This window comes from Vidua chalybeata, chromosome 1 (genome assembly GCF_026979565.1).
Source record: "Vidua chalybeata isolate OUT-0048 chromosome 1, bVidCha1 merged haplotype, whole genome shotgun sequence".
Taxonomy (NCBI): domain Eukaryota; kingdom Metazoa; phylum Chordata; class Aves; order Passeriformes; family Viduidae; genus Vidua; species Vidua chalybeata.
The window spans coordinates 59,460,324-59,482,914 of NC_071530.1; the positions used below are offsets into that span (position 1 = coordinate 59,460,324).

The 22,591-nt window shown below is 43.5% G+C and overlaps 1 protein-coding gene across 4 annotated transcripts in view; it reads right to left on the minus strand.

Annotated features, from left to right (window-relative positions):
• The window catches only part of NFATC1 (nuclear factor of activated T cells 1), a 114,197-nt gene that overhangs the window by 24,776 nt on the left and 66,830 nt on the right, over positions 1-22,591 (minus strand). Inside the window, exons 9-10 of one of the 4 annotated variants that reach the window (XM_053946969.1) lie at positions 8,013-8,392; positions 7,777-7,936 (exon numbers count right to left, since the gene is read on the minus strand). In XM_053946969.1, the coding sequence (XP_053802944.1) occupies positions 7,874-7,936; positions 8,013-8,392 (443 nt within the window). In that variant the 3' untranslated portion in view covers positions 7,777-7,873. Of the gene's footprint in view, positions 1-7,037; positions 8,393-22,591 lie in introns of those variants that run through there. The other 3 variants (XM_053946963.1, XM_053946975.1, XM_053946954.1) reach the window with 3 other exon arrangements.

A 22,591-nucleotide genomic window follows, 5' to 3' on the forward strand; every position in this document is an offset into this window, starting at 1 on the left:
TCTTCCAAGCTGCTCTCAGCTGGAAAGAGGGGGAGCAATGTGGCTTCAGACAAACACTTAATAACTCCAAATGTTGACATGAAGGTGCATGTGCAGATGCACATCAACCAAAGGCTGCTTTTTCACCACTGCTTTCTGCAACTTTCCTGTCCCTTGGTCAGCCTCTGTCTCCCTCCACCAGTGTCTGGCAACACTGAATGGGGCTGGAGTCACTAAAGGCTTCTCTGAAGGCACTGGACACTTTCTTGAAAGCCTGAGACTCAAAGAGCTCCCTGGAAATATAAGTGCTGACGTTGAAAGAAAGCAAAGTTCCCTACTATATTTCACAGCATACCACAGCTAAGAGGTAGGCAGGTCTGCTTTGTGGGCACTGCACACCTGGGGCTGCAGAAAACCAGGAAAGACACCTAGTCTGGTCATCTGTGCTTCTGGGGGCTTTCTTCTGGCAGGCCTCCTGGGAGACCCAATTCATCAAGCCTGCTAGAAACAGCAAAATGCATTCCCGTGGGTGTGTGGTTTCGTGTAACAGGATCCCCCTCCAACCCAGACGTGCAAGTCCAATGAAGGTCTGACTTGAATGCATAACTTCAGCCCTCCCTTACTCATCGCCTACAACCCAAGCCCCAAATGTTAACGACTCAGCATGTTCTATCACAGTAGCATGTACACTTTCAATCATCATCAGAGACGAGGAGGGTCTAGGCTCAGGCACCATGCCAGGTTAAGTAAAACTTTCCATGAGGAAAGCTATTTGTTTTCTCACAGAGTTGTGAGGCTTGGCCAAGAGGGAGGAAGGGAAAAGCTCACCCAAGCCAAAGGTGTAGACAGTGTTACTGGACTTTACAGACTACTTGCATGTTGTTCTAATGACATTTGGACTACTGGAAATCACTGGGTGAACTCAGGAGTTTTCAAAGGTGTAATTGTGGCAGAAGCAGACTAAACTTAATGCCTTAAGAGCCAATCACTTTAATCATGAAGCTGAGATGTATGAAAAAGGATACATTTCAGCAAAAGAATAATTCTGTCTGCTATGGTTCCTGTTCAAATAAACTATATCACCAAACCACGTGCATTTCCAGAATATAGAGGAGTAAAAAAAGAACATATGGTTTAGACGCAAAAAACTTTCATATATACTGTATAGGAGATATATGGACTTGTCAGACATCTAACAGTCCAACACTGTAAGCAATTCATGGGAATGACATTAGCAATAGCTCATATTACATCCAGGAGTTACAGCTTTTACTGCAAAAGTTATATTTAAAAGAGCCACGTTCAAAATGAAATGGCTGGCAGGACTGCAGCTTTCAGTAACACTTTACCTGTGGTTTTGCCACTTTTACATACTTATTGGGGGCTTAATACTCTCAATTTACCTTTTCAGAGTAAAATACAAGTTGCAATGAGTGCATTCATTGGCATGGTGCTATAAAACTCACAGCTGTGCAAAGACAATCGCAAGAACAAAAGCCTTCTTGTTTTAAAAAAGATGATTATGTGGTTCTGATACTTTCTGCTAGCCACATATCCAAACATCAGATACCTTCATTTATGGCCTGTGTATTTTCATCTTACTATGCAAAGATTTATACATTTGATCAGGAGGGAGACCTTTATGAAAGAATTCATGTGGACAGGAGGAGGCTGAATTAATATACAAAACTTCAGACAGGAGATCTGTCTTTCAGATGCTGTTATTTCAGTTCTGGCTCCTACACAGGATTCAGGACATTCTGGAAAATTTTTTTTCAACAGCATGTGGAACCCTGGCCTCATGGCCAAGCAATGAGAGTGTGCTTCTGATTTCAACAAGGCTGCCACTGCATCTCAAAAGTTGAGATTAGAAACCAGGCCTTCAGTATTCAAGCACTGAGTAATCAAGTACCTTGATTAAAGAATCCTCCAGGATGCTGCTTTGCTTTCAATTACAAACTGCTTTTGTAAAGTTTTGTGCATTAATATAACAAATAGGATTACAGAATGTACAATATAACTTGAAATCTGCTGAGAATATGTCATACAATTTTTCCTGCTGGTACCAATGTGTTTCCCCCTTGCTTTTTCAAAATAGCTTCATTTTCATCTGTAATGAAAACTACATTCTTTGATGTTTCTAAAAGTAGGAAATAATTTCACAAATGAGTGTCATTCTGCTGCAGGTAAAATATCTAATAGCTCGTGGGAATGCCAGTTACAACCTGAAAAATATTTCTTGGTTGTAGGCAGGGCTAGTGTCCTGGGCATTTGGGACAGATGAAGATGAGAGATCTCTGAAGTCAGGTCTTACAATACATGGTTTATTGCAAAGGGCGTGGGTGTGAGGGCCCTGCTTGGAGCTGCAGCTGCAGCTGCAGCTCCAAGCAGGGCCCAAGGAGTGGGGGCAGGGAGAGGATTCCATGAGAGCATCTGGTCCCCGGGCAAACCTTATCAGGGACTTCAGAGTGGGCGTGGAATAAGACATGGGTCAATGGGGTTACAGATACCTGATGCTTCAGGGGAGGGTTACAGATGTGGGATATACAGACATTTTTGAGGGGTGAGACAGAACATTCCATTTGACCCTTGGATCTGTCTGTAGGTAGAGGGCATCATTTAATCAAAAGGGAGATTGCCTTCAACTGGCTATGCTATTGTTTTCTAGTCGTTTAGCAACAAAGGTTTGGTATCTCAAAGCTTGTTCTCATTTCAATCTCGCTTATAGTTCCTGTATTTTCCAAATCTTTTGCCAGGCAATCATATTTATAAGGCTTTCCTATTTTATCTTCCCCAACACTTGGCATCATCCATCCTGGTGAAATGAAAGACTTGGAGCTCAGTTCTGTGCTTCACACAGGCTACACTAGGTCCAGGAAAGGGAAATAGGGATGAGGAAGGTGATTTCAAGTCACCTACAGCATCTCCTGTTGTGACCCTGGCCAGTTCCCAGCTGCCTGGACATCCAGAAAGCTGTGTGAACTTCCACTCTCCTGCCTCTGGCTTCGGCTTTCTCCTACCACTAAGAAAGGCAGTTAAAATTCTGAAAAATTGCCTGAGCTGCCCTAGTCAACAGAAAAAGAAGATTAGTTCAAGAGCAGACTAGCATACCTTTTGATCCAAGTACTAGTTAGATAACTGCAGAGACAAGCACACTCAAAAGACAAAGATCTCAAAGATATGAATTAGGTAAATTTTCACATCTGGTTCAAGGAACCAGGAAGAATTCTCATCAGTTTGTAGCTTCCCAAACTATCCATCTCTTTAGACAATACTAATTCCACTTCATGTCTCAAAGGGCTGTATAGCAGACACATCAATACCTAAATAACATGTATTTTCTTATAAGAAATTACAGCATGGACTTGTACTAAAGAGGTCCCTCAAGCCTGTCTGTCTAATGACTTTCCATGAGCTCCAGCACCCTAGCACCCCACACTCCTCCCAGGTTAAATCTGAAAGGCAAACATCACTTAACCTTCACTGCCTAGGGCAGAAGTGGCACACGCACATGGAGAGACTGTCAGCCCCAGCATCACCTACCAGGGTGCCCCAGTGTCCTGCAGGTATCTGCAAGAGCTCCTGGTGCATAGGACAGGAGACACTCCCTCTCCCCTGCAAAGGACCATGAACTCTCACAGAGGACCAAAACTAGGCATAAATGTCACAATTTCAACTGCTTTTAATCAAATTTTCCTGTGAAAGCAGCAAAGGTAGTCAGCCATAATCTTTGTTAAGAGGCTGAACTCAAAATTATTTGAAATGAGTGCTGGTATCCAAGCCAGATACCTTTCAGTATCAAGAGCATAGCCATAATATATCAGATATCACTTTACAGCATGAGTTTTAAATACATTCTATATGTGGAATCACATACTCACATGCTGAAATGGACAGCACATTTAATGAGTAGCCTAGGTGGCTACTGTAGATTTTGATTTAAAGTAAGATTGCCAAGACCAGAACTTACTTGCCAAAATGGAATTCTCTTCATGTGCTGCCTTTATGTTACTTCAGCTACCCACCTTTTACCAAAGCAGAAAAATGTTATATAAAGGATCTCTATTTATATAAATTCATTGACTGTTTTTTTCCATCTATACTTTGCAGTGTAAATGGTCTATATTTGGACATATTCCAGAACTAAAGAAATGAATATTACTTTGAACCAATAAACTGAAACCAAATTATTTCAGTTTATACTGGTCCAAAACTGCTCTATGTATATTAGATATACGAATCAAACCTTCCTAAAGTGATTAACAAGCAACCAAAATTTTATCAGTTAAAATCTGGGAAAATCAATTGGATATTTTATTTTTCTGGCAGTCCCCTAAGTATGTTAGATGTCAATAGCTCCCATTTCTTAAATATTTTTAGATAAAAGTGGAGGTATTAAATAACTACAAGATCCTCTGAAGAGATACTTGTTAAAATGAGTGATGCTTTGAGAATTTAATTTTTAATATCATTAAAATATTTCATTAATCAGGGATGAAGAAAAGAGTTTTTATACTCGGAGTAGCAGGCAAGGGAAGCAGTTAAGTACACCTGACCTGTCTCTGGTTTTCATATTGGTCACAAGTACTACAGATATTCCACCCACTCCTCCAACAAGAAAAAACACTTAGAAGTGCATATACTAGTAATTAAAATGGTGATACCTTCAAAAAGCTGCTGTTTTAAAAAAAAGTCAGGTACATGGAAAAACGAGTTACTCCTATCTAGTATGAGCCACTCGCCAAAGCTCATGGTCCCTTGTTCCACTGTTATGGTCAGAGGTGAATGAATGAAACAGTACCAGGCACAAAGGTGCTGCTGCACACGTGCTTTGCCTTTTCCCTGCTGAGCTCAGTGAGCTGCACCTCCTGGGACACCAGGAGCAGTCACTGGTGGTTTCCAGGCATTTACCAGAGTGGCCAAACTGCCCTTTGAGACTGTGCGACGGAGCCCAGACGTCACCCTACCGGAACTGACAGGTAAAGGGGATTTTTAACCAAAACAGGATAAGTGTTTAGATAGTTGCTGGGGAGGATAAGATCACACCAGAAATTACTTCAACTCACACTTGCTCTGGCCTACTGGTGGGCTTCTGCCACCCAGAGTGACCCAGTAGCACCCCTTGACTCACAGCACCAGGCTTCTTGCCCTGCTCTCGAGGGCTGGATCCAGCTAGTAGACATGGTTCCATGAGCTGACCCAACAGAAAACTGTGCAGATTTTGCTATTTCGGGCAGGTTAATTTTCCATTATCCTGCTCTGCTGCTCCATAATCAATTGATATGACTTGAAGGAAGTAGCAAGAACATGTGACAGAGCAAGACAGATGAGACTACCTTTTCCATAGGAGCCTGCAGTTCCATCAGATTAAATGTAATGTGAAACCAATATCTGCAGTGGTGGTGAAAACGCTGCCTTCACTAAATGCATATAGCATATACCTAAACAGGCTTCCAGCCTGACTCAGAGCTTCATGCTCCTGTGCTACGTGTCTGAGGCATACCAGAGATTTGCATGGTTTGAACAGGGCATCTTGGCCAGCACAAATCCAACAAGAAACACTTCCTCCCTTTAGCCCCTCATTCAGGTACTGAGACAAATATAAAGAGGCTGGTAGTCCACTTCAGATATGCATAGAGTGGCTGACCTTTTCTTCAGGCAGTGAGATAAGGTTTAGATAGGAAAAGGCTGCTTATGTGGGTTGAGCTCCATCAGTGTGATCCCTGAGACAAACCTAAATAATCTTTTAGCCATTTCTGATTGACCCCCTTAGAGGGAACTGGTGGTATTTAATTCATTGAACTACAAAGGCTTGGGCTTCTTCCTATTATATACTGTTACCAGGACTGTTAATGTCTTTCTTGGTCTACAGTTGTTGTGGTCAGCCACTAAAGGATTTTGAAAGCTTGCTGGATGCCAAAGGGAAGTATATCTGGATTTGGCTAGCTGAAAAGATCTTCAAAGTCAACCTTGGGTATCAGTGCAGATGTACATGGTGGCTTCTACAATTAGTTCTGGTCATATGTTTGAGGACTGGTGCGCATGCATGTCCAGAGGGGAGTGATGGAACAGAGATGAGGTTAAAGGCAAACCATTTGAACTTTGTCAGAGAGAATGAGCATTGCTGAAGATACTAAAACCTCTCTCTCAGACCACATGGTAACACAGTTCCTCTGTTCCTCCACAAGAAACCTAAAGCAGACATGGCTGAAGAGTTTAATTCATCCTTCATCCCTGAGATATATTCCCATGTCTCCAGTAGGGACCAGCCAAAGGTAGCTTTCATGCTTCTGTCTGAGAAGAGGCTGCTGGATTTTTGAGAGGTAAGCCAGGAAGGCTGCCTCTTTCTTGCACTTTTCTTCAAAAGACAGCTATACACTACGTTTAGATTTATCTAAATTCTCCTCCTTACATATATAAATTCTGTTTTTTCTCAAACCCAAAATGCTGGTAAGGCTTTTTTTTTTTTTTTTTTTGTGTACATTTCTCATTTAGCTTGTTGAAATCATGTTCCTTGCAGCAGAGGTAAGAGATAAAAATGCACTCTGTATGAAGAAAACCTTGTCAAAAAGATGTGTTGTGCAAAACTAGTGACCTTATCTCCTAATTAGGAAGTTCCCTAGACCTCTATCCTGTAACCAGTAACAACTTCTGTGAAGAAAAATAATTTTCCTAGAGTTGAAAAGCAAAGAGCTGCTACTCAGACTCCAGAACATTAATTTGCAATCCTAATTCAGTGAGTAACATGCTGTTTAAAACAGAATGAGAAAATGTCCTTTAAAAAAAAAAAAAACCCAGTGCAATGAATTGTCCTTAAATTCTCCCTAAAGGACAATAACATTCAGATGTTCCTTGGTACCAATTCGTTTCAATGCAGCCATTTAAGTGGAATTTCTTCTTCAACGAGCATGGTATGTTATATAAAGTTTTGTGGCTATTGGAAGGAAATTCCCATCCTGCATTAAGGTAAGGGTCCAGAGTACTACTGGGATACTTAGCAGCAAATGCTAAATCGCAGTTCAGTAAGGTCACATAAGCAAATTCCGTATTATCCCTTTTATTACATTCAACGAATAAGTATTTGGGAACTAGGGTCTTACAAGTTTATCACAGCAATTCAACTTTTCAGTGCTGCATGTAGAATATATATACATACAGAATCTTACAAAACTAGAAAAAGGAAAAAAAGAAAAGAAAAAGCAGCAGCAAGGCCACAATAAAAATGGGAAAAAATGTAGTCTTAAACATCAGATGCAAACAGACTGAAAAGTAATGCTGAAAGATACACCTCCATTTTTAATTTGAACCTTCTCAACTGAAGTAGAGCAGTTTAACATTTAGTTTCAGTGAACAGATTTGCACATCAGACATTTCACTGCATTATGAATGGGACAATGTTAAATATGTTTTCACTGCAGCTCCACGGGTCACTGGCATAGATGTAAGCAAAGAACATACAGTTAAGATTATTACAACATAGCTATTGGTCATGCAGCTAGAGCTCTATGCTAACTAACAACATTTAATGCTTAGATAATGCAGTTTCATTACTGCAAATGAAATTAAAGGGCCTTTTCCTGTATAAAGACAATCCAAGTAAAGTCCACACCTTTCCACCAGGCTATTAATGGAACTTTTTTCCACAAGGATTCAAAAGAAGGGGGCTTAAGGAAACTCATTGATAGAGCGACATGGTGAACACAAACCTGTGCCGTGGAAGACTTACCATCATCCAGGTACATCTGGTCCAATTCCTCAGGTTCTCGCTTGATCATTACAGGAATAGGGGCCAAATTATGATTACTTTCCTCATGCAACTCTGGCAATGACAGTGGTTGGGTTGTTGGAGACTCATTTCTGTGAACCTTCGGCAGTTGCTGCTGCTGTTGACCCATTATGGATGAGTGAGTTGGACTGCAGGACTGCAAATAGGTTGGCTCTTGGGTAACAGATGGAACTGGAGAAGAGGGACTGTTGGGATAGAGTGTTTGTTGATAACCAAGGGGACAGCTACTGCTCAGATGTTGACTCACCTGCGGCTGCAGCATGACGTGAGATGATTGCTCGGGGGGGCTTGGGTGCACAACTATAGACCTTGGCACTTCCTGTATGGTGGGGACACCTCCAGTGGGCTGCTGAAGTCCGAGGTGACTGTGGCCCGAGTTGGGGATGCACTTGTAAGGAGAGGACGAAAGGTCGTGCAGCTTGGGGCTTGCATTGGGTGAAGGTGACATCACAGCGTTTCTCTGCTGACAGGAGGCAAAGCCGGCCACGAGGCACGAACCAGGATCAGGGGGCATCATGATCTGCTGACTGTAGTATGGTTTAGAGAGAGGGCTTAAGTCTTGGTTCATTGGTCCACAGGTTTGAGTAGGCTCATAGTCATCTGTGGGTTCTGTTTTTATAATTGGAACTGTTAAAAGAAAAAGGGTTTTAAATAAACATGAGTTGCGTATTGGTATGACCAAGTTGGCTTGTGGCTAGGATACCCTTTGCAAAACAAACAACGTTGTGAATAAGACTCTGTGTGTCTTTTGCCTAGTTCTCCCACCCTATAAAAAAAGAATGAATGAGTCATCAGCACAAGAAAGTCACAGCTGGTTCTAATATTGAAAAGGACTATTTTCTTTGGACTCTCCTCCAGCACTAATGTGCTATAAAAATCTATTTGCAAATAGCTGTGCTTCAGTGGAAGCTTTGGACCCAAGGGCTCCATGGATTTGTAGTAATCAAGGCAAGAATTTTAACTTGGATAGACTACTGCATTTCTACAGCTACCGATGGCCCATTTGATAAATGTCTGTACATGCAGTAAACTGGAGCATAATAAGGTAGAGATGGGGCTTTTAGAGTTCAATGAAAATAAGGTTGCAAAGATACATGACAAAGTGCTACGTACAAGAAGTTTTCAATTATGAGGATATTTTTGAAAGAGTAGGATCTGATTTGTTTAGTTTTTTACATAATTGCATTTGATTTTTGCTAATAACAGCTCCTAACAAATGTTAGTCAGTCTCTGGCTACCAAGAAAAACTGATTCCTGTTTTAGACCTCTGCTTGCTCTACCCACTGTCCCAAACAATGCCCTAATCGAGCTGTCACGTCTATAAAAACTACCAGAATGTGGACAGAAATGATTGTCAGTGAGCATCAACTCAGTCATGACAAATGCAAATATGCTTTCTCCAATCAAAGAAAGATGCTTTCTCAAATCGAGGTGTCTTTTGAACATTTGCTTTCTTTCTCAAATCAAAAGAGATGTCTTTGAAGCTTCTCCTACAAGAGATGCAGTGCACAGGCAAAATTGATCCACTTTCTCAGGAAAATTACAAATAATAGAACCAAGCTAGACTGTAGATGTATTTTTTTCTAGACAGATGCAACTCTAATGCATACAACGATCATGTATGGATGCATAGTGGCATTTATGTTCTTCCTAGAAAAAATTCTGGTGACACTAGAGAATATTTTTCATAATATTCTAATAACCAACCCATTGTGGCACAAAGTTAATAATGAAACATCTTTTCACAACTGAGCTCAGATACATGTGTGTTGCACGAGGGTCTCTGACTGTATTTTTATTTGCATGTGTTTTACAAAACACACATTTTTCCGCCATTTATTATTTTTGTGTATGAGTCTTTTTGAGCCCCTTAAAACGCATGTGTCCATCTGTACATATAAAACCCTCTTTTAACACTCATGGATTTTGTTGGTGGTAAATGCACTTCACTACCCTTGTTTTACAGTCCTCGAGCCCCTTGTTAACTTTGCTCCTTTTATGTTCTTTTACATGTAGATGCTTGCAACAGTTGTTTCAAGATTTCTAGCACCCCAGTAAAAACAGGTCTATATATGTAACAGATGCACAGGTACTGCTCAAGACAAATAGGCTAGGTGTGATGGACAGTCATTGGATTTCTCATAATCTTATTTTCACCAGCTTGTGTGCTGCACACTGGCTAGCAGGGCTACTAATGCACTTGGTTGGAGAGAAACAGATTCCACTTTCAGACAGCTTTACAAAACCACTATCACACCCTTTAGGAAAATGCAAGACTGAAGAAACCTAGATAAACACAGCAACTCAGATATTGTAAGAAAATACCTTTAACAAGTTCCTGAGCTAGCAAATATTCTCACATGTTTTATATTAGGTTCACTGTGTTAGCACTAACCATAGCACAGCTGGAAATATGATGGTTGTTGAACACTGAATTTTCCCAATAACCACTGTTATAGAAACACCTGTGCTAAATAATTCCACGCTCAGCCACTGGCAATACGACTCCAATAAACCCTAGAGTTGTGTGACTTGTTATAACCCAGGGAAGTATTATAGCCCTGGTGGCAGGCAGGCTGGAGGCTTTACAGAAGGCAAGTTCCTGATCTCAGGCTGGCTTTTCATTGTAGCTCTTCTGCAGCGCACTATTGCACTTTTTTGTCACTTCAGTCTGAGTTTGTCTTTACAAAAGCAATGCCATGGGGTGCATTTGGAGGTCTGATTAGTGGTCATGAATATTGTGAATTTTTTTTGTGTGTTGCTACACTGAAATACACATACTGCAGCCAACGGAGGACCACCAGTATGTCCTGCTCTGCACCAGATGAAGGACTGATGGGTGGCAGGGACTCTGTTCCACACCTGTTAGTCCAAAAACTCACTTGGAGGTGTTGACAGCAGCCAAAGACACTCCTGGTGCCTACAAATTCAGAGGGAAAACAGAGACTGGTCAGGGCTGGTCAGTGTTGCTTTGCTTTGAAAGAATACTTATGGGCATCAGTTAGTTCATGTAATGGGAAACAAATTGTCTTTCAATGGACAAATACTATCTGCAGTTATGCATAGAGCTGCCTGAACTTGTTCAACTGAATTGTCTTCATTACCTTTTTTAATGTGTTTTATCAACACAGTAAAGAAACACATAAAAAGAGCCCTTGCTCTTTTCATATATTTTGTTTGTATGTTAATCTCATGAGTAGAATAAGTATCACACTGGAAGGCAGAAAAAGTATTCCTACTGAAATGGTGAAGAGATTTGTATCTGACTTTTCTGTGTTTTGCCAGCTGCATAGCCATTAACCCTGTGCAGAGTGAGTGCAAGCATCATACAGACTGGGATGGCAGCCACTCAACCCCCTTAAAAAAACAGCAAACGTCTTCATGAGGTACCAGTTTGGAGAAGGGAGGTCTGTAGAAGATACCATTACTAATGATCCAGATGATCAGACCTGTAAAGCTGAGCATGTCAGAAGAAATGAAAGATATTAACATTCCCCCTTCTGGCAAGATCTCAAATTTAGTATTTTACATGAATAACTGTAGCACTTGACTTGTGGAGGACTGTTGTGATGCACTAAATAGTAATTTAGTTGTAGTTTTGCACTGGGTGATTGGGAATTTGCACTGAGTAGTTTTTCTACTGCACTATGTCACATTGGTGACACATCTATTCCAAACACCTTTCCCCTCCCCCTCCCCCCCCCCCCCCCCCACCACCAAGCTCAGGTGTGATGAGCTCTCACTGACCTGCTCTCCCCTCCCCTTCTCCTCACCTGTGTCCCATTGGATGTGGCCCCTCGGCTCTGCCCCACACATTTTTCCCTGGGCTCAAAACACCCCGGGAGAACACTCTCTCTCTTGGACGCCATCGAACACCTCGGCCTCTGTTACCCCCTGAGGTGTTGCCTGGATCTGAAGCGGCTCCTGACAATAAACAGGATTTAGTCACGAGGAGCAGAGCGCCTTTCGTCTTTTACTTGTGTCCATGTAGGATTCCCACCCCGTGATCAGAGGGGACAAAAAGGGAATTCCTACAGCTGGCCCTCCAACGTGGGGCTTCAGGGACCCACGCATAGCAGCTAGAATTCCACCCACGCGTGGATTTCATTAGCTTTTGGACGAGTCAGCTTCCTCGAGAATTCTTGTCGCTTTTTGGACGACGCGGACTCACGAGGGCAGGACCGGCAGCCCGTTCTAGCCCAGGAACGGGTCGGCTCCGGGCAGAGGACTTCCTTGCAGCTCCAGCCAAACCCAGGTCCCAAGGAGGGGTGAGTATACCCGCGGGGACCCCGGAGTGACTCCCGGGAGGAGGGGGTTCATCCCGGCGTGAGGGAAGAGTGCTAGCCCCGGGTGGAGGGGTTTGTGTGTTGAACGTGGTTTTTTGCGGGTTGGCGCGGCGGCGGCGGAGCGGCTCCCAGGCTCCGGGCGACGCGCGGCTCCGAGCGTCGGTTTTCCGCGGCGCGGCGGGAGCCAGGGCAGCGGCAGAAAAGCCGCGGCTTGTGCTTTTTCCTCCCGCGAGCGGCGGAGACCGACGCTGGTCCGCGGGTCAGCCCGGCGCGGCAGCCACGTGGCTCGGGACAGCGCGGCAGCTGCCGGTGGCCATTTTAAAAACCGCGCGGTTTTGCACGCACACGGTTTCGCTCTTGCCTCAGAGTTCGGGGAGGGGAAACTGCAGACACTTCCCTAGTTTAGCTGTGGACATTGTTGCACCTTCAGTTTCTGTTTGTGCTTGTGTAAGGAGGGTAGATAAGCGTGCAGAAAGGATTTAACATCAGAAATGGGTACAAACTTTTCTGCAACACGGAGAAGCATTTATATCCAAGTTAGAGATACCCTAAGTAGTGGAAATGTTAGAATTTCCAAAAGACTTCTGAAACAGTTTGTTCGCTGGGTATCTTTTAATTTCCCTCAGTTTACCCAGGAAAATGTGAATTCTGTCTCAACCTAGGACAAAATCGGAACATTGTTAACAGCTAAGGCGGAACAGGGAGACAGGACAGTGTCTCCATTTTTCCCTGTGTTCCTTTTGACTCGGAAAGAAGTGCTAAAGAGGGAAGTGAAAGGACAGCCACACAAGCCTCCTTTTCTGCGGCTTCCCCTATCCCGTCTTCCAAACCCTCTGCCCCTGAATTGAGAGGGACGTGCGAGGCACCCCGAGAATCGCAGGGTTCCTGGCACAGCCACTGTTTCCCTGGCCTCCCACCTCCCACTCAGTACCCTGGCTCTGACAGTTGTGTGCAGGCTGACAGAGCATCTTCCCTGCCCCCCTTTAACCCAGTTGTGGCTTTCCCAATCTCGCGTTCTGCTCCCCCCTCCGACTAGGTTCTCGGGGGCCACAATGGCGCCGGCCACGTGGCGACCCCTCCTGACTACCTTTCTTCTTCCCACAATCCCTTTCGCCCCCCCTGTCCCCTCCCCAACCCCTTTCCGGTCCCACAACCCCTTCTTTCCCTCAGACACTCCCCCTCCTCCCTCCATGTCTGCCCTCTGTGATGTAATCCTCCAACCACGCCCCTGTTTCCCACGGTTGCTCCGCCCCCCTTTTGTCACTGTTTCCCACGCCCCCCCCGCGCGGGTCCCGAGAGTGTGGGCCTGGGGGAGGGTGTGGGCCCCCGCCCAGTTACCAAGGGGGTGGGGTGCGGGGTGGGCCCTCGCCTGGTCCCCCAGAGGGTGGGGCCGAGGTGGGGGGTGGTTCCCCTGCTAGTCCCCAAGGGGAGTGTGCTACCCCCACCGGGTCCCATGGGGGTGGGGTCGTAAGGCAAAACCCCGGGGATCAAAACCGGAGGGAGGAAGCAATACCCTTCGTAGCTCCTGTCCAATACAATGGTAGTAGAAGTGGCCCAGAAATTATGAGCCCTCCTACCAAACAAAATGAGAAATGTGCGAAGCCCAATTAGATTTTGGAAGATATCGTGAAATTTTTAGAGGCATGCTAAAATCTGCTTACACATCCCTTGAATTTGTCCCAACTGACCTCCAAGATCTCTTCCGGTGCCTGCTTACCCCGACAGAGTTTGATCACAGGAGAGCTCCTGGAAGAGATCTTTGAGGGGACTCCTAGTAGAACTTAAGCAAAGCGCACAGGGTGCCAAAGATTTAGAAGATAATGGTATTACTTATGAACATCTATGTGGTGAGGGGGCATGGGCTAGGCCTGAAGATCAAGCTCGGGTATTATCAAAATGTGTCCTAGATAAGATCTCAAAGGCTGCAGAAAAGGCTTTTTACCAGTTGCCGACTATTGAAGTTAGGGGTAGTTACCTTAACATTAAACAGTCTCCTTTAGAGAGTTTCTTGCAGTTTGTCGACCAGCTCTGTGCACAAGTTGAGAGACAAGTGCAGGACCCCATGGCACAAATGGAGATAGTTAAAGAGATGGCGCAGAATAATGCCAATGAGGTCTGCAGCAGGGTGCTCCTGGGACTGCCCCTCAACCCTCCACCCACAGTGGCAGAAATGATCAAAGCGTGTGCTAAGAAGGCGGAACTGTTTGCTGCACTAGAGGCGTGGGCAAAGTTGATGAACTCAGAGACTGTGGCAGCTGTATCTCCAAGAGTGAGGAGGCAACAGATGTCACTGGAGCAGCCCCAACATGTCATCTGCTTCCACTGCAAGAAGCCAGGACATTTTGCCCTAAACTGCCCCCACAACCAGCCACAAAAGACCATCAAAAAAAAAAAACTGGGACACGAGCGCAAACCCACCCCGCACCATGACATAAATGCAGCGGGCTTCCCCATGAAGAAAACCTCTCTCAAAACAGAAAAGGGGGAGGAAGGGAGGCAGGGTGTGGGACAACAAGGGATTTCCTACAGAGGACACAATACTACTACTTACTACATTACATCAGTTAATGGCTTGTTTATGCTGCTCTGTCCCATTACCTGCTTCTCCCCAGCCTGTGTATCTTCAACAAACAGAGTAACCAAGGCCAAAAATCTTTCCCAATGTTTGTATTTGCAAACTCAACTCAAATTAGCTGTGGGTCTGATCTGGTCATTCTGAAAATATCAATAATAATAAATATCAATAAAATATAAATTCTGATTGTGTCAGAAGTTGGTGTAAATCACCTTATAGTCTTTCTTTGAAAGGGCAACTGTTTTCTTCCACTTTTCAAAGGACTTTAGAGGGCCCAAAGTAAGAGGTATGGGTATTTCAAGGTACACCTCCCCAAACAAATGCAGGAACAGCCTGTAACTGTATTCACTGGCTACCCACTGACCATCTTGGTGTCTACGGTGTTACTCAAACACTGTAATGAGGCTACAAGGAACTAACACACCTTCACCCACTGTCTTATTGATTTCTGGGGGACTGGGATGCTCAGCTGGGCTGGGCAACTGCACCTACCTTAGAACAGGATACAAACCTTAGTACCCACCTTCACCGTTTTCTCCTAGATAAGAAAATCATAGAATACCCTGACTTTGAAGGGCCCCTCAAGGATCAAGTCCAAGTCAGAGCTCTGCACAGGAGAACCCTAGGCAGTTTACAGGGGCACAAGACAACATAGTGAACAGCACTGTTCACAGGCCAGCTGGGCACTCATGTTACCATTTATCTACTGACTCATGCTTGATGAACTGCTGGTCTTTACAAACCCAAGACCAAAGAAGGGGTTTTGAGCCCTGTTATACATCTCTGTTGAGGCATGGTAAGCTAGCTGCTTACCACATCCACTTCCATCATAACTGACTTCCACAAGTGAGTATTTCACAGAGGGAGATGAAATGTGATATAGACAGCACCACTAATTTTCTCAGGATTAATATTTAACAGAGAAAACACTCTTAGTCTAACTTCTAGCTTGAATATTTCAAATCTTGAATGACTTGGTGAAACCCTGTCAGCTAAAAGAGACACTCCTAGTCAGTCACAGAGCAGGCCTGGGGCTAGCAATTAACTGCAAAGCCCTACAGCTTTTCAGAACCTGTGAGCACTTACAGCAGAAACAGTCACTTCTTAAATCCAGCAGAGCCATACCAAACAGCAACAATTGTGCTGTCTCAGAACTGCTCTGTGGTGCTGAGGTAGTGCCTAGCCTTGCAGACTCCCAGCTGGCTAAAATGAAAAACTGTGACTGAATTTGCAATACACTGATATTTGCCTATAATAAACTGCAGCAATGAAGCCAGAATTTGTGAAATTGTAAACAAGAAAGATGAGACTCAGAAGCCACATTATTCATTTAAGAGTGCTGAAGGATCTGGTCCTTGCCGAAAAAGATAAAAAAGAATGCAGGTTTGGTACAGTGAAATTTTAAATGCCTGTTACTTCACAATGCATTAGGTCAGCTGACAGACGGTTTTAAACAGTCCTTGATTTTGAATACTGAAATATGACAGAGGTCACTTTTCTAAATTAGTCTGATAAGCAAATTAAGTTCTAATTGCTTTTCAGTAGTTTGGTGATGCCTTCTTAGACTCTGAACTCATGTCATTATGTCATTTAATTTAATATGAAGTTCTAAGAACCAAACATTGGCAGCAGCCCTAGCTATAAATCAAAGCTTCTTACTCAGAGAGATCAGGGTTATGACATCATACCAAGGCACTGGTGGAAGACAATGGTCCTTCTGTGTGTGTCTGAATCTGGGAGAAATATTCCAGCCAGTTCTGCAAGCCCACATTTAAATGAAAGGCCTTACTAGCAGGTAAAAAGTTAATATATCAAACCTAGAAGAAAAATAATAAATCATGCACATTCAGTAAAGGGAGTCAGAAAGTGCTCAGATAGAAACTATATATATTTTTTGACAATTCTAACAAGTGTGTGTTTGCTTTTGCACTTCAGCAATCCAGATGGGTTTTTAAACTTTTTTTTTGGGGGGGGAGGAGGAATGTTATTAAAATATGTGAACTGAAAAAAAAATATTATCAATTAAACAGATGTTTATCCTGATTAACATTCAACTATTTAATTCCTGTTTCCATGTAGTATTATCAGTGTAGACATTTATGGTACTAAAATATATTTATTTTACCCTTAAGTTTGATTGAACTTATCCAACAAAATAGCTTCCTTTCATGGTGCAGACTATGATGTAGTTCCCTGGCACCTGCACACAGATTTTAGTTAAGAGCATGAAAATAAAAACACTACATTTTTCATCATGTGCACACACACATTTCTTCAACTTCTGGACTAAATGTCTGGCAATTGGTAAGAATTTGGGATGAAAGTTTCAAAGAGAGCTGAGGAGTTAGCTATTTAAATCTCCATCACTGAGTTGAACTCCTTTGAAATCCTTCCTTGTCAGTTCAGGTGGCAGCACACCTTCAGAAGACACTGCACTGGTCACCCCAGCTCCCGTCACTGCTTTCCTGCTGGTTGACCAGAGACTAATTTGGGATGTGGACACATGTCCATGTGCAGTTTAGCCACTCTGAATTTGTGCAAAGACAAAATCCTGGCTGCTGCTGCAGCACTGGCTGGATCCAGCATACTTGAGGCTTCTCCCCTTGTTCTGACTGTGGAGCAGCTGGTGTTGGGGAGAGGCAAGGGGCTGGTTGCCCTCACAAAACATAATCCCTGCTTCAGTAATACCCCAGCAGCATGGCTGAGCAAAACTTTCTGAAATGCACAGCCAACGTATGTGCAGCAGTGGCAACCTCAGCGACAAGGGATAAGCACTCAGTCCCAGGGATCTTGTCAGACAGTCAACTACAGGGACCTGTGCAGATGCTGTTTGTGAACTTGGTATTTTCCCTAGGCACCTATTAAACCAAAACATTTTTAAAGGTCAAGCTGCTATCAAGCCTTTGCTTTTTAGTTAATAAATCCAGCGCATGGTGACTCAGGCACAAAGGAAGCCTCCTGCCATCAAGACACTGCAGGTGCACGTGTGTGTGCAACTTTTATCTGCACAAGTATCCAAACTCACCCTCTCTTGCTTGTACACTACTACTGGTGCTACTCATCAGGAGGGCTAACTCTAAAACATGCCTGCCAGCCCTTTTTGGGTTTTATGTATAGATTTTTACTGGTTCAGATGAATATGTACAGTTTCATACAAGAATAGCTCTGGGGAGATGGCAACCTTGTGCATACACCTCACCACATAATCTCAGACAGTGACATTATCTGATTTGGAAGTGCTTTCCAGCTAACTCATTTGCTAAATGCTTTTCAACAGCTGCTAAACTATTAGGTTATTCTACACATATTTATGAGACAGAAGATTACAGCTTGTTGCATGCCCTTCTAAACCAGGTGGGGAGAAGTAGAAAGTAGGTGGAGGGCATTTTGTGCTGTGCTGGTAGAGAAGATTATTCATTAGCTTTCTTTCAAAAGAAAGACATAAAAATTCTTAAAATGCACAATTTTTCACCATAACACTTTGTCCAATCCTATAGTGTTGAATAGGAAAATCAAGTCCTGTGGTATGTCCACTTGGGCTGCTCTACTGCTGCTTCCACAGCATGGTGCAGCACCTGGCTCCACTGCTGCTGTCAACTGGATGTTTAACTGTGCACAATACCCAGTCTGCACTGGCCAGGGCTTCCTATGTCACCTCTGTCAGATGTTAAAATCCACCGGGCTGAGGTCCTTTTTGATGATGCTGCACAACATTACACCACTAGTGCTGACTTTATCCCTGCTTGCATGTGAAATCACTGGGAAGCAAGGCAAGGAGTCCTCAAAATGCTCATGCAGAGGAATTCAATGACCAAAACTACAGGCTGGGTTTTTTTCACCTGAAGGGGAATATTTGAAAATTGAGGTACTGACAAAAGATAACTTTATGCACTGGAAGTTAACTGTTAGGAGTGATCATTGATGATGGTCAGACATGACCAGGGGCTTCTACAGAGCACTTGTCCACCCCTGCCTTTCTCAGGGCAATCACACAGGTCATGCTTTTTCCTGGCCTTCCAGGTGAAGATGGAGCACCACAGAGAGGCAGTGTTCTTCATATGCCTCTACACAGATCAAAACAGACTCTGCAGGTCAAATGCAGCTGGCTGGGCTCTGTCTGACTGCTGAAAATGGATGTCACCTAGATGAAGTGTGGGCAATGCATGAAGCGTGGGCAGCTCCAGTGGGTACCCAGCACCTGAGGGTGTAATGCTGGTGAGTGCAACACGTGCCTGCTCTGCTCCTCCACAGTCCTCCCATGGCTCCTGGATGGAGTGGAGGGGCTGATATACCCAGTGATAATGAACTTGTGATTGTCATAAATGAGAACAGGACTGACAAAAACTCACCTGCTTTTAGTTACTCTGCTAAATGTCAAAAGTAACAATCAGCCACTGAGTAGCCAAAACAAAATAAACTGTATCAGTGTATAGTATAAAAATGAGTAACTGTGATTCCTATTTTCACCAAAAATAAAAGTCCCCTGGGGCCAACCTTTCACCCCATCCCTTCTGTTGCCCTGTCCTGCTATGTGCTGGCTTTGCAACTGTCCAGATGCTCCTGGGGATGAAAACACCTCCAGCAGGTCCAAGGCTCCAGGCCTGACTCAGCCACGTTCCATCCCCTTGTTGAGGTGCTGCTGAGGGCGTATTGCACCAGCCACCGGTTACGGTCCCTGCACAACACAGGCCCTGCATTGGCCCTGCTCCCCCAGCAGCCCCCAGATCACCATTGTTTTGCATAAAGGACTAGGCTAATAATTTTGCTGACCTCAAGGAGGAAAATTCAACAAATACTGAGAGGTGAGAGGCATCAGGAGACAATCAGCAGAAGCCACATGCTGTGCCACATTAGTTGCAACACTTTGCATCCTCATTTCTGCTAAGGGGGCTGATGTCATCTTTTAACTTAGGAAGTGAGGTGTGGGTGGAAGGGCTAAGGTGGAACAGAGGCATGGCTGCTCAATGCAGCCATGAGAAAAGTGTTGTTGCACCCATCTGTATGGTGGGCAGGGGATAATTTTAGAGCAGAGGCAGTAAGTCAGGAGAATGCTGACAACAATGTGCCCTGGGCAGCACTCACCCTTTTCAGATGTACAGCAAGGGGTGGTCCTGCAAGGAGTGGGGAGTTGGACTTAATAATCCTTATGGGTCCCTTCCAGCTTGAGATATCCTACAATTCTATTCCACAATGTTAAGAGCTTTACTTCTGTGCCACTGAGCTGAAAACCACAATACTGAGGCACATCTAGTCACCATCTAGCAGGCTCTCAGCACAGCTCCACACCCACAGATTCAAAGGACTTCCATCCCTACCAAGTCACTGTGACCAGGTTTTCAGAGGAGTTCAACATCTCAGAGACTTGTGCAGATGACTGCAGGGAGGCAAAGGAACTGCAGAAAAGCTGTATCTATGAGTGAAGGCTGTGCAGTTGGAAATCTGGCCCTGTGGGTAAGGAAAAGCATCTCAAAGTAAAAGTTACCCAGAATATCAACACCATTTTAATAAATACCAGAAGCAATGAAATGGTCTTTTAATAATGCTTTGACAATTAAGAAGCCTGACAGAAACTGGAAATACTCTACCATCAAGTCTTTGCAAAAGTGTATTTTTCATTCTAGTAGAAGCAGCACATCAGCTTTCCTTTTTCCTTTTTATTAAATATTTCCTGGACAAACTAGCCTGTCTTTGGTTAGTCAAATATCACTAAATTCAAAGAAAAACTTTCCTGTGTTCAACATTCTTGATATCAATACTTGTTGGATAACAGAAAACATAGACAGCACTCGCTCCTATCTGCAAAAATAAGTTCTTGAAAACATTTCCTCTATTTTTTTGCACCTACTTAAAAGAAATCTAAACAGACAGAAATCTTATCATTCATTGTTTAAAGTCTTCTGAGCACAAGAACTCCTTCAGCTTTCTTAGATGGAAACACAGGATTTGGAACCACAGCACACACACCTGTGTTCTTCTTCAGACTCTCCGGGTTAGTTTAATCCTGAAACATGGTTTTCCAAAATGTTCTGCTGCACGTAATGGAGCTGCAGGGACCCCTGCATGGAGCCACAGTACTGGGACACTTTAGAAGCTAAACATCCAAGGGTTTGCTCATTGTGCTCTGCTCAGACTCCTGACTGCAGTGTCTGGTCCAGAGTCTTCCTCCTCAAATTCTGATGGGATGTGGCAATGCAAAATGTATCAGTAGTTACCATATAAGCTGCAGGAATTCACCTATGCCAGAATGGTATGGAAACTACTTATATTTCTGTGTCAGACATGTCTGTGGAGGAGTCTCAAGAGCCTACAGCCTGCAGGCTCCAGGACAAAACTGATAAACAATTGCTCAGTGATGCGTATCATTGAAGTAATACTAAAAAAATGACATTACAGTCATTTCTGTACAATGTAAGCTAATGCAGGATTCAGGAGTTGCTCAATTTTAGCAGAACAGTAAATCAAAATTTCACTTAAAAATGGATTATGAGTACTTGGGTTTACAATCTATCCCAAGCCAAAGACTTAAGCATGCCCATTTTCAAGACCTTGGCTCCTTTTGTGAAGCATCTACTTTCTGTTTTGCTATGTTATTTAAACTTTACATTTACAGATCAGTAAGATTTTCATTTTTACAGTAGTTTTTTTTATTTCTGAAGCAGAAATTCATCTTCACCAAGTAAGTCCCTGCTCTGCCAAACACTTGAGCTAACAGAGGAAAGGTATAATCCTGCCACATCTCTGCAGCATGGGAGAAGCCCTGTGGCGGCAAAATAACACTGCTGGAGATGGCAGCTTGTGCTGGCTGCATGTCACAGAGCTGTACTCCATGGAGATGCTATAGGACCATCCATGGGAGGTGGGATGACCAAGGTCACATGTCCCTGGATCCACTGGCTGTTTTCCCCTAGGGAATGAGGAGAAATAGGAGCTACAGGAAAAACCCCCTACTGCCCTGCTGTGCAGGGTGGGAGCTGCACAGCGAGCCCATGGCTCTCCCACTGGTCTGTGTGTGCTCACACCCACCCCAGGAGCACAGCCAGGGGGTTCACACAGTATTTAGGCTTTCATCCACATTTGGTATTTTGCTTTGGCACAGTCCAGTTGAGCTGTAATATATATGTCTGATGTGCATCATGAAGCTTTTAAAAGCTCCCTCACACAGAAATACCTGCAAAACTACAGTAGGCACTGAAATGCAGCATTTGATTAGTCCTAAAGCACAGAAGAAGCAGCAGCTTACAGGATACCATTTCATTTGTGTAAAACCACATCTTATACTTCATGATCACTCTGACATTCGCTTGTCAAAACCCTACACCTTCTCTGTTTGTGGAATTTGTTTAAACAACAAAGTGTTACCTGGGCCAAAATCATGCTTATCTCATCTACATTTTTGTACACTGACCACCCAGAGGTTCTTGACTCAGGTAATTTTTTCTGCATAAGCTAAACTTTGCTCTTCTACAATGCCTTGAAACAGTAAAAGAATGTTGTGACTGAAATCAAGTGAAGCCTAAAATGACTCCTAGAAATACAGCAGCATAAATGACTGATTCAATCACTGTACAAGGTTTCTAAATACATAGTGGAGGTAATTGTATCTATCTTTGAAAGGCATGATGGAAAAAATACCAGCCATAGAAGGGCAAAACCTTACAGCTGTAACAAAGGCATTACAACACAAGCATAATAAAAATATACTATACTATTAATTCTGATGATTGCAGAAGCACATTCCTTTTACCACTGTTATGGGAGAGGCTGCAAAGAATGCAACATGTTTTTCAACTACCTACATGCACATATATATATGTATCAAGAGAATGTGAATGGACAACCAAATAGGAATGGAAAGAATATTTACTAGGAATACCTGCTTTTACCCTACTCTGGTGTTACATTTTTTCTTTCAGTTTTCCTCACGCTGAAATGAAAAGATTTCACTTGAATTTAAATTGGTACAGC